The sequence below is a fragment of the Sipha flava genome, unplaced genomic scaffold (assembly GCF_003268045.1).
Source record: "Sipha flava isolate LNK unplaced genomic scaffold, YSA_version1 325_pilon_pilon, whole genome shotgun sequence".
Classification (NCBI taxonomy): domain Eukaryota; kingdom Metazoa; phylum Arthropoda; class Insecta; order Hemiptera; family Aphididae; genus Sipha; species Sipha flava.
The window spans coordinates 440,498-462,148 of record NW_020273010.1 but is presented as its reverse complement, the minus strand read 5'-3'; the positions used below and the strand labels follow the sequence as shown (position 1 = coordinate 462,148).

At 26.3% G+C, this 21,651-nt stretch overlaps 1 protein-coding gene across 2 annotated transcripts in view; it reads left to right on the top strand.

The window, feature by feature from the left end:
• LOC112686855 overlaps positions 1-21,651 on the top strand; it is a 167,485-nt gene that overhangs the window by 114,245 nt on the left and 31,589 nt on the right. For both annotated transcript variants that reach the window (XM_025559309.1, XM_025559310.1), the window contains one exon: positions 20,213-20,300. In XM_025559309.1, the coding sequence (XP_025415094.1) occupies positions 20,213-20,300 (88 nt within the window). The remainder of the gene's footprint in view (positions 1-20,212; positions 20,301-21,651) is intronic.

The window sequence follows — 21,651 nt, the reverse complement described above, 5'->3', positions numbered from 1 at the left end:
CGTAGATAGTATAATTAAGCTATTTAAATTTCACTGACTGCCAGGATGATAAACATTTGTTCATAAACAATTAAAACAAATTAAAATTTAGCAATTATATTTATTAAAAGTTTCTGTTATTATATATATTCATTCAATGTTACAACAATATTCTATGGCGTAATACTCAAAATTTTAAATTCTTACCGTATAGTAATTATTTCCTTACATTTTATAACTTAATAGAAAAATATAGTAGCCACTTTAAAAATAAGTCATTTCTTAAATTATGAATAAATAAATAATTCATTTTACATTTTTTTTTAAAAAAGATCTAAAAAAAAATTATAGATTTCATGAATAATTAATAATAATTAATAATTATTCAAAAATACCTGAATTTGTTTACTTTTATCATCTAAGTATGAACTGTTTATTAACATTTAGGTGTCTATAATATATGAATAGGTTATATTGGCTTTCGAGTAGTTGTTAAACTTATTTGAGATGAATTATTTTATCATATTTTATTAATTAATTTTAAGTATATCAATAGAAAATAAAATGTATAGTACAGGACAGTAGAATTACTGGTAATAATTTCGGCACTAAATTTTATGAATATAGACCTAATAAATATATATGTACAATGTTTATTAACATTTTATAAATAAACCAATTGTTATCTCATTCAGTTTTTTTTTTTTTAACTTTACTTAAATCAACACCTTTTAGCGTAAAAATATTTATATTTGAAATGTAAATGTATGTATTTCTTTATGGTTCTTATTATAGTGTTTGAATAGTGATCAAAATAGTAATATTTGTACATTAGCTGAAAAAAATCAATTTTATCCAAAAAAAAAATGTTGTATTTACATAATTTTTTTATAGATATTATTAAGTTCTTTGATTAAAATACTATAAATTGTTATGATAATTGCAATAGTTTTTTACATACATTTGAAAAACAATTAAACTAATCTCTTCTGCCATTTTTTAACCCTGATTCGGCACCAGAAGAGGTTGGGTGATTTCTTCCAAATTTTACACAAATTACTTTTTATGTGATTTAACAAATCTAGTGGGAACGGACAAAATAAAATTCCAGTTTAAAAAATAAGGACTACCCCAACATACATAGTATTGTTGAATAACAAAAGGCATTTCAAAAATTCAAAAATTAATTAAAATCAATGAAGTTTAGTCTATAAACAAAAAATAATTAATAGCTCAAATAAATATATATATATATATATATATAAAACAACTTTCTGGCAACGTATATATTAGCATATTAAATAATCGGTTAAGGTTACCTGTGTAGGAATATTAAAATATATTCTTTTTCTAAAATAAATTAACGCATATTGAAATACATAAAATCCATTTGGATGAATATGTTTGACGTTTTATTAAAATGGTTAGGGAAAAATATAATAATGTATTATTACGCTTAGAATATTGGCTGTTTCAAAGATATTATATAACCATTAAAAACAGACATTTAAATGACATTTAATTTTTTTTATTGATTTTAGTTATTTTTCTATTGCATGATTAAAATGTATATTTTTCACTCTGTCACGAACAAAATTCCATATTAAATAGTCAACAAAATATGAATATACAAACGAGTGACATATTATTTAATAAATAAAATTAAAAAATTCGTTTTATCAAAAAGTTATTAAGGCAAAGGTAACAAAATAATAACATTTATTAGAGTGTTATTCTATGCCTACCAATTATAAATATAAATATATAATACTAAACAATTAATTTTGATTTACATTTTCTAATAACAAAGAGAAAATTATTTCATTTTTAATAGTTAAAGGTTTGTAAATTATCTTATAGACTTGAGTGCTTTTATAAATTGTAATTAACAGAGTATCTTTTCAACCGTTTAAAGTAGAAAATAACGGTAATTGTTATCATCGTAAAAAAAAAAAAATTAAACGATCACTCTGAATAGACTAGAACTTAATGAACGTTAAGTCATCAAAATAAATTAATATTCAGGGTAAAATGTTGTAGGGAACTAATTCGTAAAATAATTTTTGAAAATTCGCACTTCTGATGCACAGTGGATAAAGTATTAACTAATAAATATGTAATAAATATTTGCTTCTATAACTTTAACATCCTTCATCTTAGTTACATTTAATATTTCGTCGTAAACTGACTTTTGGATGAGAATTTCGGATGATTTTGGATAAAAATAATATAATTATAGCACATTGTTCAATAAATGAATTGTAAAACTATATTAACAAACAACTTTAATTTTTTTGAAAAATGTTATTATTAAAATAAAATATTTCATAAACTAGCAGGAAAAACGTTATATTTAGTTATTCTGGTATCAAATATACGTACATGCAATTTATCGCTTTAAGATATAATTACTATTTTCCTCATTAATTTGATAATGGTACAAGCTTTGAATTGAAAATGTAAATTATATTAAAATAATGCAATTTTAAAACATTAGTTTTTTTTTTTTTTTTGAGCTACCAATATCTAAGAGTTTTTATTGTGTAGTATAATAATAAAGCATAAATATTAAAACAGATATTAAAATTTTTCTAAGCCAATTGCTTTATTATCAATTTTAAATTGGGATAATTTATTAGATACTATTGAATATTTTTAATAACTTACGGAAATGCGATAGGACAATAATATACTTGCTATGAACCCTGATACAGATAAGTTGATGATTAGAGGCTTTTTTCATTACCTTGAGGTGTTAGGTCAAAGCTAATGTTCACTTATAATATCCTTTTATCATCTAAGCCTTCTAGAGCGTAAATCAACCTGAGTAAATCTTACAACTTTAGTGGTGAAAGAGAGACAGATATTTGGATTTTAACAGTTAAAAAAAAAAATTTACAACAACAGCAAAAGTTAAGCACATAGTTATATATAACATTAAATATTTAATAGAAATTAGTAATCGGCTACTAATATACATTATTAAATTCACAATAATTTTTTACTTATAAAAAATAGTGTTAACAATGATTTATTACCTTTTAATTAACAAGATATTAATGAACCATCGATTTTTCAAAGAAAAAACTGAACGTTGATTAAAATATGAAATATGATTATTTAATATTTCATTTTGACAAGTATTAAGCTTTTTTAACATTAATATAAATTTATAACATTGAAAAATACTCATTCCTGGAAATAATAAGAATCTAAGTAATTTTCCTTGTAAATGTGTAATGGCTGTTCTTCGAACAGTGTAAATTTAAGAATGTAGCGATCACCGGAATTTTTTCTCTATTTTATGACAAAATAAACTATATAAATATATATATATATTGCTGTATTCACCACTTAAAATAAAATTAGAATTTTTCGAGGGGTTATGAAGGCTGAAACCTAATTGAGCATGATTGATTTTTTCAATTTTCAGTACGATCTTTTTCGTAACCCGATTGAGCACAGTTACAATCAAATAATAGGAACCAAAAAAAAAAAAAAAAAACAAATAACCACACGATCGAGCACGAAAATGGGTGCAATTTTGCCGCTTTGTATGCTTTGTAGAATATTTCAATAATTCACCATTTTTTCTAATCCCAATTAACTTATACTTGAAAGCTCCGATATAAGCTAACTCTTTGCTTCTCTCGAATAAAATAATTTTTATTTCATTATTTACCATTTCAATTTGCAAAATACATGTTATTCAGGAGCACACGAGACAACAGAACAGACTGACTATTATTTATAGAGTAGGTACCAACAATAATAGTTCAATCGTTGTAGATAAAATTTTGTTTTCCTATCTATCGAAGTTATTTTAAACTTCTATGGTACCCCTCATTTGATAGCGAAATTTTTTTCGACTAAGTTAGTTTCCTATTAGTGATTTACATACAATACAATACATAAAATATATACTAGAAAAAATCTGATAACGTTGTACACAATATTTTTACTTTTTTTTACCGTGCTCAATCTGATCGTCAAAAAGATCGGCCGATAACGACTATGCTCAATCGGGTATCACAGGTTAAGAAGGGGGTTTTTGTCAATTATTATAATGATGTTAATTAACAGGCTGTACAATATATACATTATTAATATCGATATGGTTTTCTGCGAATTAATTTAGAATCATATTTCTATTGTAAGTCATTGCTTATTCGTCTCAGATTATATAGTAAACAATGTACCAAAATTATAAATAATGATAATAATAATAATAATTTATTTAGCAAACGATACACAGTTTACTCTCATATATGAGAAAAAAAAATAAATGTAAGACACATGTTTGCAACTCCCCTTTAAGCATAAATTTGTCTTGGGGGGTATAAAAATATGAATACAGTACAAAAGAGAAAAAAAGATATACAAATTATTATATACTTACAACATTATCAAAAGTAAGAGGAAAAAGAAATTATATAAATATAAATATAAATTATATAACAAACAGTGTGATCACAATCTTAAATAAATTAAAATTCTATAACAACTCTACATATATGAAATCTAAAGTTTTTAGAAAAGATTTAAATGTACTAACATTTTTGAAATTATAAATATTAATATTAAACTGTCTACATATTTGAGTAGCTGTAGAAAAACAGAACTTTTTAGACTTAGTTAATTTTTAGAAATAGGCACACAAATATTAATATTTTCTTTGTATCGAGTATTATATAATTGATTAACCATAGCTATATTATACTTAAACTTATATATGCTTAATAGGATATTTGTATGGTATAAATTTTACAAGCATGAGACATTAAGTTCTAAATAAGCAAAATCATTATTATAATATCTAGGCTTCAATAACAAAAATTGAATTAACCTATTAAGAGTGATTCCAAGCCGATAAGTATGTGAATCATATGATTGACCCCAAATACAAATACCAAAACTGATAATAGATTGTATTAGGAATAGATATAAGAAACGCTTAATGTGAATATTAAATAAGATCGGATATCATGAAATATATAGAAAATTTTTCTAACGGTATTAGTTAAATTATTTATATGAGTGTCTCATTTTAATTTACTGTCAATGGTTATACCTAAGTATTTTATAACATTAACCTGTTTCAATATTATACAATTATCACAATTACTATTACATCGCACTGAATGAATAGTTATTTTATTGAATAAGTTATGTTCAGAAATATTAATAAAATATATATATTTATATTTAATAATATTTAACTCTAATAGATTGTTATCAAATCATTCTTTAACGTTGTAAATATGTATATTTAAATTATATTTTATTATATTTCGTTTCAATTTTAATGTCAACAATTTATGTTTCTAAATTTGCATTGCATTTATTAAATTACTACAATTTCAAGGACCAAATATTTTAAACCACACAAACTTAAACCATTAAAAATGTAGTAATTCGAATCTAGTATAAAATATAAATACATATTTAACATAAATAAAAATCGACAAAATTCTAATTTGCATACCATTACAAAATTTCGCTTGAATCAAAACTATGCTGTACTTATATAAGGTATAGTACAGTACGAAGAGATCAAAATTCAATAAGGGCTCATAAATCAAAATTCCTTAGTTGCGTGTATTGAAGGTGTTAGACGTAACATAGTGTCGTATAAGATTTACAATGACAAAGAGATCGATTTGAGCAATATATTTAATGTTATCAATCACTTTCGACAAGACTCAATACGAAGAAATCTTTAGAATTTACTCGGCGTCAATTTCGAATCTTTCATGTGTAAACCCGTCAAGTTTATTAAATAGACTTGATTTTTTTTCTTTTATCCCTTAACATTCAATAATAAAACAAATTTACTTTGGCTTACACAATAAAACAAATAAAACATATTTATTTATACTACGGTTTATTTAAATATGTTATACTGCATAGCGTTCAATCTGATATAATGTTATTAACAATAATTCATTCAAAAATATCTAAAACATTTTTCTGAAACTCCATGTCATTCAAATTACTAATTTCAAATATTACATTGGTTTTTTTATGACAATCGATAGTACAAAATGTGTAGCTATCAAGTTCAACTCAGACACACCATTATATATAATTTTTAAATACTTACTAAAACTGCAAAATGTTTTCGATTCTTTTAAGCTAAACGCTACAATTTGTACGTTTTTAATTCAGTAACATTCCGTGTATCTTTGAAAATAATATTTTAACATTAAGTTAACCATAATTTTGGGTGTATTTATATAGAATACCATAGCATATAATAATAAGACTATTAGAAAAAGAAGGAAAACTATTTTTTTATTTTTTCAAGGAAATATTTTTGATAAGATCTCTTGACTACCTTCCCAAGCATATATGCATATGTTACACGAATTAATATAACCAAATCATTAAATCTTAAATGCGTCATTAATTTGTTCAACAACAACATGTACTACATTTATAATAATAAAGATCAACAATTACGATAGCAACTAATATTTTAATCCTAAATAACAACGTGTGATAAGTTATTTTCATTTTATTTTTGTAAATCTTGTTTACGCATGTCTTCTCGTTATTTTCCGGAAGACGAAATACCTATATATTCGAATGTCATGCATCAAACAGCTTTATCCTGTATACAGGCATTTTTATTCTTATCGGCACCACACAGTGGTCTGAATCGTAAATTAGCTTACATACAATTATTTTAGATATTAAAATGTTATCGAATATATGATTGATAGAGATAATATAGCGGTTATGGTAAATATAAGTATTATTAGTATTGTCAGATTCCCAGACAAGTCTATATTAAGTATGAAACTAAAGTATAAAGTTATCACTGCGCGCAAATCAGTATATAAAGCTGTAGTAAGAGAATATACTTTAAATTAAATTTATTTTCTGTTCATAATATATTATGGATACTCTAGATTCTAAACTTATATTATAAATATAAAATAGGTATAACAAGACAATCAAAATGTGTCGCAAATTCAAAAATGAAATATGCAAAAAACGTGTACAGAAATCGGCTTTCTGGTTCACATTTTGATGACTTCTTAAGAGTAGCATACAACAACTACAAACCAAATATATCCAAAATAGTGAAAAAACTATCTTAATATCAAAATTCACACTAATTTAAAATAAATATTTTATTTTATTTTTTTATAATACATTTCCAAGTAATATACAATATACACAATATATAAATTTATTTTTAGTTTTTTGTTCCATTCATTTTGACTTGCGGCCTGTAATATATTTTAAAATATTTTATGTGGTTCAAATAATAAAAAGGTAGGGTACGACTGGTACTCTAGAACAAGTACTTATCACATTGTTATAATTTATAAAAATTTATTTACAGTGAAATCTCTATAAGTCGAATTTTCGATAACTCGAAGGAATACCTTGGCCCCTGACTTACAATGTATGATATGTGTGACACATTTTCTCGATAATTCGAATTTCGGCAACTCGAATTTTTCAATAAGTCGAAGTAATTATAGTTGAATTTTGACTTACAACTCGAATTTATAAGATAATAATTAACACGTACATACCTCGATAGCTCGAAATTTAAATAACCAAGTGTATTATTATAAATAACAATAATCGTAATTGAAAATCGATTAATATTATCAATCTAATATTGACCTAATGCTTAAAAGGTACAGTTATAAATACAATGATATAATATGGCTTTGTCGAAAACTACTCTTGCCCAGGCATTAGATAGTTTACAAATTATACGAAAGTTCATTCAAGAACAATGAGATATTGGAGACAAGATTCTTTCCACGTTCAATGTTATGATAACTTTACAAATAGGTCAAACAATAAAAACAATCAGAAATATCAGATTTCTTTAAAAAAATAGTTCTATTTTATTCATTACATTGTATTGTCTTTATTACATAAAATTAATACATACACATATTTATAACTTTATACTTTTTTATAGAATATAATTTTAATACAATATATATACCTACATACATTATACATTTAATAGTAAATATATAAGTAAATAATATTATAAAATGAAGTATTTGTTTTTTTAAATAAAAAAATATTTTCGGTAACTCGAATTTTTATTGCCGCTTAGAGTTATCGAGGTTTTCCATTAGTCAAATTTTCGATAACTCTAACTTTTTTTTCGCCCCCAATCGTTTTGAGTTATTGCGGTTCCAGGGTATTTAAATTATTTCATTTTTAGTTTGAAAATTTACATATTTTTTATACTTTTTCATAATATAATAATGTAGTAGTAATTATTTATTAATTATTATCACTTGAAAATATATGGAAGTTGTAGAGTAAATTATAAGCTATTTGGATAAAAAAAATTCATGGTTCAGATGTTATTCGACATGCACAATTATTCATCGATTTGTAGTTTCATAATTTTTAATTTAATTTTTCTATAACTAAGAAACTTAAAATTTGTATTTTATTCTATAATTATATAATTTAAATTGTCAGTAGAAGCACAAGAATGTCCAATAAATACTACAAAAATTGTTGGGAACAGCATACATTAAAAAATTCACGTATACGTGATATAACGTAATACAAACATTGATTAATTTTATATACTCCTGATATCATCAGATCCAATTACAGATCAAGTTTCCAAATATTTTTTAAAAAAAATAGCAATTCTTAACTTTAAAATGAGGCAAAGGATAGTCTAATTTACTCTTGTCGTATTATAATTTGTATCATTTGTCATAACTTTTATTTTAATTTAATAAATTATAATTGTAATTATATTATTAGTAAAATTTTTTCAAAAGGGACAAGCTCGTTTATCATCGCAATATTGAAAATTTAAATTTAAGTAAAAAAAAATTATCATTAACCTAATTCTGATGTTTGATTTAAAATGATATAAAAAAATGTTATTAAAATATAATATTTATGTATCAATTGGAACAGTTTATAATAATTACTATAAAAATATCTCTGAGTCATCCCTCAACTTAAGGGTTGGTTTTAAAATGAATGTAAATTTAGATTCAGTATCTCAAAACTTATAGATTTGATACAAATAACAAACTTATCCAATATAGTTTAGAAGATGTTAGTTTATGATTCAGACCATTGCGTACCGTAGAGATTTAATGTTGACGCCAATGACAAGTACTTTTAAGTTTTTACGGTTCCAGTTTTCAATATTTTTATTAAAAGGTTCGTGTTCGAGTTCTGGTATTATAGGGTTCTAAATAAAATTATTTTAAATTTATTCTATAGTACTTTATGATACATATTTAAAAATTACATATATATTACCGGTATTATGGCATTATACTAGGTTATATGGCATAATATATGAAAATGAATATCTTAAAATTTCATTCTTCAACTAGTTTATATATAAATCGCAATAAGTTTTTTTTTTTTTTTAACAGCTATAAAGTAATGTATAATATTATATAATAATAAATAAAGCCTAAAAATAGTATTTAATAAAATGAGAAAATATGTAAAAATAAATTAAATTTAAAAACAGGATCCAGTATTTTTTTAAACCCAGTATCATCCATGATGCTGTATGTCTTCCGTTCACTATTACAAGTTCTATACATGAATTTATTAATGTTTTTGTGTCAATATTCACTTTTACAGTAGACTGTAAAAAATTGTAATATAGCCTGTGATTCTTTAGAAGTATTATTTATTTTATCACCCACTTTACTTCTTGAAATAACATTATTTTTTTCTTTCATTTCATTTCATACTCATTAAATAACTCATAATGGGTATTTAAATGTTTTTTTTTTAAGTTAGTTTCGTGGTTACCCTAAAATTCAACAAGAATATTTTATGTAAATTATACAAAGGCTTAATGGTGTATCTAAAAAATAATTTATGTTATATCTAAATTTTAGATATAGATACCTTTAAAAATTTGTTCTTCTTCTTTTCTGGCTTTTACAACTCTCTAAGAGTCTTAGCCGCCAATACAACCTCGCGCCACCTATCCCTGTTAAACACCATTTACCTCCATGCGTCTATTTCCATATTTCTTAGATCTTCTTTGACAACATCGATTCATTTTTTCATGGGTCTTCCCGGGGGTCTCTTTCCGTGTGGTTTCCATTCTAGTGCTAGTTTAGCAGTATCGCTTTCCCCCTTCTCATGATGTGTCCAAGCCATTGTATTCTTTCTCTTTGATGAAACTGGTTACTGATGAAATGTTAACCATGTTGAGTAGTTCCTTGTTGTACCTTCATCTCCAACTACCTGTTAATTCATCATAGATGGAACCGCAAATTCTTCTCCAAATTTTGTTCTCAAACGTACTCAGCCTTTTTTAAGTTTGCTTAGTTATTGTCCACGCTTCACAACCGTATGTGAGGGTTGATCTAACTATCGCTGTGTATAGCCTAACTTTGGTTATGTTAGAGAGGCATTTGGACCTAAACATTTTTTCATCGCGAAAAATGTTCTTTCAGTTTTACTTATACGAATACCTATCTCCTTGGCCCAGTCATTTTTCATACTCAGGGTCGCACCCAGGTACTTAAAATTTTCATATTTTTCATACATTAAATCTTTCGTAACTCTGAGGTCTTCATCACTTTCTAGCAGTTCCATTATTTTGGTTTTATAATCACTAATGTGTAATCCTATTTTCTTTGCCTCACTACTCAAGATTTGGTTACGTTTGCTACGTCTGTTAAGGATTCGCCCAGAATATCCAGATCATCCGCAAAACCTAGCACCTGTATTCTATTTTACCTTACTTGGATACCACCTTTATTAGCTTGAAGTTCTCTAACCACTTTCTCCAAAGCTAGGTTAAACAGTAGTGGAGATAACGGATCGCGAATAACGAGAGTACAAATTTATTACGATGTGTGTATTAAAAAAAAAAAAAACAATATTAAATTAACTTGTTATTAGTAATTAAGAACAAGAATACTGTTTATAAATACTTTAAATTTTTAAGATATACTAATAAAATATATACTTAATATAGTACTTACTTTAATTTTACACAAACATTTTATGCATAAATATATTTATTCTATCTTGTTATAATTAAAATAACTATGAACAAACAATTTTTGAAAATTGAAGCATATTGATAGATGAAATTAATAACTTTTTAAAATTTAGTTAAGATTTATATTATTGAATAACGTTATACATACTATAAGTGAAAATGTCTAAAGTTTAATATAGATTGACGACTGACGTACCAATTAACTATAAATATTAATAGATATGGAATATTATCTACAGTAAAAGCCATTTCCATGAGCAATATTTTAACCTAAGTTTCATTTATATAAAATATAATTTATAGGTATAAGTAAATAAATTATAAGATAAAATATCGTTTATGTGAAACGATCTTAACAATTAACATGGTATACATATAAATACAATAACAATAATATACACAAATTGTTTTATACTATCAAATTTAGAACCATTTTATAAAAACCACGGACGAAGCCCTATATTGTCGCTCATAATAATTAATAATTTTTGTTACATCCGATATTTGTAATTTTATAATGAGGGTTCCAGTTCGGTTCCAGCCCCCGTTGACGCGGCAAAAACAAACGTCAACGTAATATTTTTTAACGTGTCGTTTGAACAGTTTTGTTTCGGCCGGCTTACGAAAATCTCACGAACCCGCGATGTCTCCCGTGTAACTTATTTGAATGCGCACGTCGTCCACATGCAAATTTCTTGAGCTGGATTTTCTTCAATCGGTAAATTATTCATACGGCGAGAAAATAAAATAGACGGAGTGCCTCTCGCCCTCACCACCCCTGGTTGGCCACGTACGTAATCCATGAATCCACCACACTCCGGCGCCTAATACGCACACGCACACCCCCCCCTGGACGTAAGTACACGTGTCTCCGTCGTCGGACGAAACGTAATGGTCTACGTCCGCAATCACGCGTAATTAAAAACGTCCGAAGCGCGTCCGTGTAGTCGAATTGACTAACCGACACGCCGTCTTACCGGATTTCGCGAGATTTTGGTTCTTTTTCTCTTTTTTGTTCTTGAACCGCCGTTAATCAACGATTGATCCAAGCACGCCGTAAAATGTGCATGCAAATGCACTCATGTATTTGCTTCCGTCAATTCCACTGTTCGATCAGTTAAACGCATTGTTAGCTTTACGTACGATTTCGTTCGCGTTGCACGTAAACCGTTGAACACGCGTACCGCTACGTGTTCGGCACGGCGGAGGTCCGTAAACATCCGATATTCGCATGTATCGCAACAATTTACGTCTTACCGATTTTATTTTTTGATTTTTTTTATCCGCTTGTAACATTTGGTCCTCGATTCCCCGTGGTTTCCTCGAACGCAGCATTACGGTGTCTCGTCGTTAAACTAAATTAAATTAAATTATTATCGGACACGTGCGAGCGTTATGTCGTATAAATGTGAACATTAATCTTGCAGCGCTGTATTATAATTATACGCCAAGCACACGTATAAATATTCATTTTTTTTTTCTTTCCTCCCCCCTCCCTGTAAGTTCTAAGATGAAATACATTATCATAATTTGATAGCGACTTGTATAAATTTTATAAGGGGTTTGAACCAAGAGCGGCAATAATATTTCATAATAATATGTCTTTTTTGAGTAATATTAATAGCCGAGGTTATTAATATAGAAGAATATTTCAAAACCACGGCTTGCTCTTAATTGATTGCTTTAGCTGGTTGTTCCTTATTTAATATAAGACTGAAGAGAACATGCAATATAAAATATTCATACGTCATATTATTACACTTGGTGAAAATCTGCACGTATAAGTATAACACATAATACAACAAACCGTTTAACAAAATCATTTTTCAACTTGAATACTTGATTTTCTAAACATAATCTTCGACGCCGTTGATTATAAAAGGTGTTATTATATATATTATATACATTCCATTGTACCAATAAAAAATCTATTGATTTTGTAGATAATTCAGAAATAAATAACACAAATTGCTTGTGGATGTCGGTTAAATCGAATTCGTATAAAACATGATAGCGGAATATTAAAAAAATATAATTCAGCTGCAATATATAATATTTAATTAATTTTAAAATATCAAAATTAATAATATTTCAAGTAAAATATGTGCGAGAAGAAAAAATCGAACTATTAACGTTCAATGTATCAAGAATTTGTATATTATATTACATGTTACGTATATTATAATTTACAATATCATATTTAAGTACCAATTTATAAATCATGATAATAATATATGCAAATAATTACAAATTATAACAAAGACCAAAGATTTTACTTTGATATTCAAATAGAATGATAGAATAAGGTATTTGTACGGTAACTGTAATATAAGGTTCTAGCTAAATTTTCCCATTCTTCGTACTGCCTTCACCATACAGTCATTCTTACCTATCTCGAACTTACCGTCGTAGTGTGGTATTTTGTTATTACAACAAAATCATAATTGTTTTTTATATGTTGTAATTTTCTACATTTTCATATAAGCATATTGTTTTAATATGTATATCAATCACTAAGTTTATTTATTATCTATTTGTTTTTCGATAGAGATATATTTTTTTTTTTTTATTATAACTGAAAAAATTAAAATATAAAAATGTATCAATATTTTTGATCATTAAATAGATATTACGTGAAATATCTAGAGAAAAATATTGGCCAATTTAAATACAACCAATTTCAAACTTTTTTTATCTTCTAAGAAAGAGATGATATAAATAAACTAATAGTATACGGATCATTGTAATTTAATACTCAGTATAAAAGAATGATAATAATAATATCCATTTTCCCGATTTTTTTTTTTTTTATTATTATTTTATAATCCACGGCTGCTATGGCTGATAGACGCTACAGTGCAAAACTTAAAATACAAATAGCAAAAAGTAATTATGTAAATAAAAATAATTAGTACAGAAATATATATAAATATATAAATAAATATAAAGTGTGGAAATATTTACTTTGAGGCTTATAACGTTTGAAATATACCATTGCAGCTGATAGACTTATAGGTGCTTGTTACAAAAGGTCGGTGAGGTATATTATAGATAAAAAATGACAAAGCTTGTATATTTTGGCGGGTTCTGGACTTATTGTTCCAGCTAGATGGTCGGTTATCTATAGTTTTATTTTGATCATGTTGTATACACTACATTCGGTGAGAATAAATTTAACAGTGAGAACTCCACTTGTTTTCTTGTTTTATTAAAATATATATTATTATTATAGATATATCTACAATATACATACAACTTACATGAAATACTTAGTGTCAGAATTTGATAAATAAACACATTTATATCTTTATTATTATTACTATTGAAGAAACATTTTCATTTAAATTTGAGATTATTTTAATCTATAATATAATGGCTTACAATTTTAAGACATTTTTTTATAATTCTCAGCATTTATTTTTATGCAATGAGTAAAATACGTCTTTATAAATCTGAATTGGACCAGACAATAGGTTTCTTATTGATTATGTACCAGTACTGTATTAAATAAAAGACTGATTAATATTTAAATCTCATAAAATATTTTATACAAAATGTAGTATACTATTTTAAATGCCATAAATACGAGGATATGGATAATATTCAGTAAAATTAATATATTTTAATTAAATAAAGTAAAGAATTATATAATTCAATTCCGAACACACGAAGAAAATTAACTACGCACTCGATGAAAATTTGCTATATAATTTTGGAAGAAAGCTTTTCAGAATTAAATAAATTTTTTTCAAATATGATACTTAAACAATATTAAAATAGACACTTTGATGGGTTTTTCATATGCAAGATTGGTATTGAAAAGAGTTCAGTTGAAATGTCAATCTAAAATATTCAAAATAATTTAAAATGTATAGTTCATTATTATAATCTTTCAAAACGGATACGTATCAACGTAAAACTGTTTATGACATATTTTACAATGCAATTATACTAAGTGAGTGTTTGTGAAAATGAATATTTATCAAACATTATCATTTATCATATTCTTGTATAAATATTACTAATGATCAAATTAAAATTTTAATGTTCAAATTTCTAATATTTTAAGTTTATAGAAATATACCTTTCATTGATCATTTATAGTATCTTTTTGAAATGTACGTTCAAACTCGTAAGGAAAAGGAACATTGAGTTTCCATTTCCTTACCGCTTTTCGTTTCTTCAGTCTTGAATCGACGCTTATCTTATTATGTATTTTTTGATACTAAGATAGCTTAGAACAAAAGAAACATCATAAATTTAAATATTAAATCGAATCCGTTGTACGAATCTGAACCTATAAATAAACTTATTGTTATTTTAATCATATTTTATTCGCATTCAAAACCAATTAAAATAAATTGTTTAACCTTTCCGAATGTTTTGGAGCAATATTAGTATTTATATTATGTTAAGGGGCCTCGCTACTGCTATTATTTAAGGGGCAACATATAGGCAATTTCTAATCTCGTCGTAGCCGTCCGAGATATTTGTGTTAGTTGTAAATGATTGTTAGTGTGAGTACAATTCAATGGGGGTTCCTTCCATACCATCAGGTAGTCACTAGTCGTAATCATATTATTATAATCGGTGTCCCGTACTCGCGTGTTGAATGGCTTCGGAGAATTCGGTTCATTAGTTTTAACTTATTATGCTATGAATTGAGAAAAATAATAATATAGTCCGCAGTGTAAAATAATTTATATAGTTATTATTGGTATAGATTATCTGGACCGTACAAATCTGAATATATATATCTGCATATCCACATTTATTTTGTCCCTGTTACCTATTTGAAGTGGTTTTGCGTAACAAGCCAAGGGATATTTTCGATTTGCAAAGTGTAGCGACGAGTGCCAATACATGCGTAATCGTATCCAGATTCATACGGTCCAGATAATGTACTTTCCAGATATGTACAGTTTAGATTTATGCGGTCCAGAATTCTAAATTCTAAGTTTATACGTGGACCCATAATATATAATATAAAAAAACAGGAAGAGTTTTAGATTATTATTTTTTTTTTTTGCCATATAATATAGATAGGTATATTGTGTATATTTTGATGAATAGTTCAAGTATTATTGCATTAGTATAATATAGTTTAGGAGTTTAGGACATAGGTAGTTTAACATCAACTATTGTCATTATTATGTAGTATTATTAGTCATAGAAACAGTATACATAATAAATAAACAATCAGTGAGGGTAATAATTACGAAATTTTCTGTTAGTGCAGTTCATACAATAAATTGTTGATTATTACAATTACGTACTTATTTTTTAATTATAATAATATTGTGATAAAATAGTATTATTTAGGTAAAATTAAAATCATATGACATAATTTGTATAGTAAATAATAGCTTATATTATATTCATACGGGTATAGTGTAGCCTATTATTTTCTTCATTTTTGCTTCCAAAATATAAGTAGGGTTTCTTATTGGCATACTTCTGGAATGTCTGGGATCAACCAATTCAGGAAGAAGGCAATTGAAGAAAAACATTTCTAGTTTTGGAAACATTTTGTTATCCCAAAATATATCATCTCGTTCAATTGTTTCATACTTTAAACCTTTATTTGTTCAATATGCTATTATACCAAATCTTCTTCCAGTGACGTGTAGTTGTCCTTGAACTCGGTAGTAATATTTATGATTGGTATTAATTCCTATAATATCTTTGTTTTTATCAATTTTCCATAGGGTAATTTTATTTATTAATTTTAGAGAAATATAAGTAATTACTAACATTATTATAGGATACCACGAAATAACGTATCCAATTATATTACACTGTTTAGGTTTATTTAGCTAGACGTGGTGCGATAGCGGTACGGGGGGCTCTCGCACGCAATCGCACGCACATGTCATCAGGTAATATCATGATCGCAAAAAAATGTTTATTTTTCATTCCAACATACGTTTCTAATTCCAACGCTATGTGTCGACAATTATCACGATTTTCATTCTGAAAAAATATTTGGATGCTCCGTAATGTACGAGGATCGATCGAGGCACATTTTAAAAATTGTATTTAGTTAATTAAATATTTAAGTTTGAAATTTTGTATTTTTTTGTATTTACAAAAATATTTATTGCAATTCAAACTACAAAAATTAAGAATGTGGCTCGATCGTTCCCTTGTACATATTACGGAGCATTCGAATATTTTTTCAGAATAAAAATCGTGATAATTTTCGACACGTAGCGTTGGAATTAGAAACAGTAGTTTTTGTTAAAAAAAGACGTGGTGGTGAGGCCCCTTAATCAAAAATATAACATATTTTATTACATATAGTATGTATGAAAATATCCTAATATTGTTATATTTATTTTTAATCACTTAATATAACTATTATTCCGCGTACACAAAATGAGTATTATGAAATAATACATTTCATATATGTCCAAATAAGACCGGACGAGTATGGGATATATAAATATGATAATATTACATTCGTATGTATTGTGTGCATTTAACGGCTGTTGAACAGAGATTTCGTTAACAGCGCTATGAAACCACGATCACTGATAAAATGAATCCTCCAACAATACAATTGAAGAACGGGCTAAAAAATGTCTCTCGATTATTTTTAAAAACGTATTTAATTTCACTCGCGCCGCGGAGATTATCCGGGTATGATAATGAGTATGCCGGTTCATGTAGAATAAATTGTTTAGAATAAATTAAAAGAAATTACGCACACTGAAATTCTCAATGAAATATAATTGTCCATAATTTCCGCGTGAAGGTTTGAAATATGTGCACATGTGGACGTTAAACATATGACGACAGGGACGTCCAAGAACTGACGTGACTGAGGGAAAATCCAACCGGCGCGTGGTACACATATGCGATGTTTACGAACGATCGTCGGATAAATAATGAACCTCGATTTGTACGCTTTTTAATTGTTCCGAAACAAAAATCTTCACCTGAAAGAAGTACGCAAACTCAACCTAGATAATGATCAATAACCAACCAATAATATGGAACAACAAGGACCAGGCGATTAAATACCTTGGAGTTATTCTTGATAAAATTTAACCTAAATAACACTTATAAATAATAAAATTAACCAAGCCGAATGAATTTACTGTAACGCCATATTAATTATAGCTCAACACTACGAATCGAATGCTTACTTCTAATCATATGAGTCATAAATAAAGATATCTTTATTTATAAATATATAAATATATATTTATATAATAATATAATAATATATAAAGAACATCAAAAATAACCTACGCATGTCTTATATAGGTTACCGTAGCTCGAATAAAAATGAACAAACTTAAAATAATACAGGATAAAATTCTCGGTATAGCCTTTTAATCACCATGATTCATGCATAACAGCCCCATAATAACACTAGAATACTATGCCTGGATACATGGATACAATGCCAATTTAAAAAAAAATACCTACCAATAAACTCTATTGAAAGAGTTTATTCACTATAAAATCGGTAAAATAAATAAAACTATTCAGAACGAAATCTCGTCTTCCACGGAAAATCTTTCTATCCCTACAACCAACAACTGAATAATCATATTCAGAATCTATATTCGCACTTCTGATAATGATACATATTATATTATATTATGATTTATATTATAAACACTCACTAATTACTATATAAATTATTACTAATATACACTAATAATAATCGAATTTTCAAATCTGAAATCCGTATTTTGAATTTGCGGATTTAAATATTCGAATTTTGGGTTCAACATTTTGTTATTCTGTATTCTAATCAAAAATTTAATTGATTACAATGTATGTGTATTTGTCAAAACTTTATTTTAAAACATATATAAAATAATAGTAATTTAATTATTCAAAAGCTGAAATTGGAATTTCAGATAAAAATTGAATTTTGGATTTCAAATTCCAAGAATTTAGATTTTTGAACTTCGGAAAATCCAGGTTTTTCACATCACTAATACCCGTCTACGTGTTCAAAACTGTTTTTATTTTAACATACACACAGGACCGGATTATGGTCATAATATATTAAAAGGGGGGAGGGGTGCATTATTTGTGATTAAATTCTTTTATGCAAAACAATTTCATTTTTTATTCAGATTTAATATTTTGATTTTTCAATTCAACTTTTTTCACTCTTTTTGTCACAAAGGTACCTTGAATTTTGACGTTTTCTTACGGTACTATTTTTTTTTCTTATCTCATTCAAACGTTTATGTCTTATGCTGGTGGCAATGTTTCGAGAGGACCGAAGCACTACGACCGATACCACTGAATCCTAATGCTGTTCTCCTTTCATTTCGTAGCCATCGTGTTCGGTCCACCAGCAATCCATTCCTTCCACGAGTCCACGAAACCCCAAGAAATCGTTCAAGTGAACGATATTATCACAATGTTACATTGTTAGTGCCTATATTGACACGACCAAATCGCTGGTTTAAGTTGAAATCACATTCCACATGATTGGAATTATCAAAGAAATTCCATTTCAATATTAAGTCACTCATATCAGAGGACGAGTACATAATAATTGTATATACATATGTATTTACATATTATAAAACTATTGATGGTTATAATGGAATTTTTTTTTCTTTCTCTTACAAAAGAATTTTCAATGCGATTACTCCTTTTTTCGATTTCAAAACTTTGCATATGATAATGCCATACATATTATAATGGTTTCCTGGTATAAAAAATTAATCGAAATCGTAATTCCTTCAGAATCACTTATTGAAAATCATTTGAAATCGAGCCTAGGACACACGTAACAATCTAAGATATAACTCCCAAGTATCAATGTGGCTTCAAAGAAGAACAAAAATTCGTTTAATTTTTCTTTTATTATATAATATATTTCAGTTTATAACTTACAAAAATAACAAAAATAATATAGTTACTCTACTCATAAGATCATAATGAAACACTTGTGTAAAATCTCTAAAATCCTACCGTCATAGTGAATACATAATAAGTTTGTCTGTAAAAAAAAAATAAAAATAATAATAATAATAAATATTTTACCAGTAATATTACTCAATAACATAATACTGAAAACGTAACGAGTTGATTTGGAATGTTGGAATAAATATCTGAGGAATGATTAAAATAAATTAATCAGTGATTTAATTTTAAAACCACTACATTGTATAGTTTTTATAACTATTATGGATTTATTTTTCTGTTATAACAACTCATTTTATATACATACCTATGTGAATTATGTTTCAGAATATATCTGTATTAGTTGTATTAATATACAGCTGGATGATCAGTTCAAATATGAAAAATGCTGTTCTTCTTCAAGATGTATTTTATGGTGAGTAAACCTTAAGTTAAGTGGGAAATTGTATGCTAAGAAAAAGCGAATATATAAAGCAAAATAAATCAGTGATTTGTTAAGAAACTTTCAGTTGTTGTTTATATTTGTAAAATATTAAATACAGATAAAATCGATTTTAATTGCAATATGAATGTAACATCAACTCAATTACTAACATTTTATGATATGTAATATTATTAGTTTTTTATTAGCTTGGTAAAAATACTATTCGTAAGATATTATAAATTTATTATCCACGCACATATTCACAACTTATTTAAATATTAATTATTCTATAAGAATTCATTTTATGCAAAGTTAATTTCTGATTCATGTAATATTTTTTTTATTTTGTTCGAAACAATACAATTTAATATAGAAACTATAGCAGTTATTTTTTAGTTAATATTGAATTGAAATCGCATAACGTCGTATAAAAAAATAATAGATGAATCATAATAACCATTCAACATATTTTACACAATCGATAATTGATAAATGAAAATATAATTAAACGTCTGATGTGTACAGTGGTCGTTATTTATATATATTTTAATTGGATTTTATTATTCATCAACCCAATTTTTGCAATATTATTATAATATATGAATAAGAATTATAATTATTTAATTCAGCTGAGAAAAAATATGATAACATGTATAACGTTTTTTAGACATTTTCCTTTTTTCCATTTTATGAAGTAAGATTTTTTTTATATCACATTTCTATTAATATTACATTTTTTAAGATGAATGTGGATATCGCTATGTATTTTAATGCAATTTAAAACTTAAAGATCCCTTCATCGAGACTACCTGATTCTGTTATTAATATTGCACCGGTTAAAAGCGAACTAAATTATTCAGGATTGTTATATAGACCAGTGTGATAAACTTTAAGCGAAGTGTATTAAATGGTATGATAAAATATTTAAAGTATAAAATCGCACAAGAACTTTTTTAAACGCGCCAAAGAAGAAAACTTGTCAGTTGTAAAAGCATTACACCGGCTCGTTTGTCGATGAAACTACCAAAGGATTGCACGCAATGTTATCAGTTAGTTACACAAAACGTCTATAAAAATCTCTAAATTTACCTGGATATCGTTGAGCATAAATTAGTGCTTCATGATATGCAGTTTTTCAACACTTCCGATAAGTAAATAACGTATCAATTTTTTCCAAATGATTTATATTTACCACAAAGTAACGAAGAAATAAAAATCCATTAATTTTAAATTCCATGGTATTAATAAATTTTAAAATATTTTAAATTAGTAAAAAAAATAATCATTAGTTATAACAGGGGATTGCCATTGAAGAAGAAAAAGTTGTACTGCACTTGTAAAT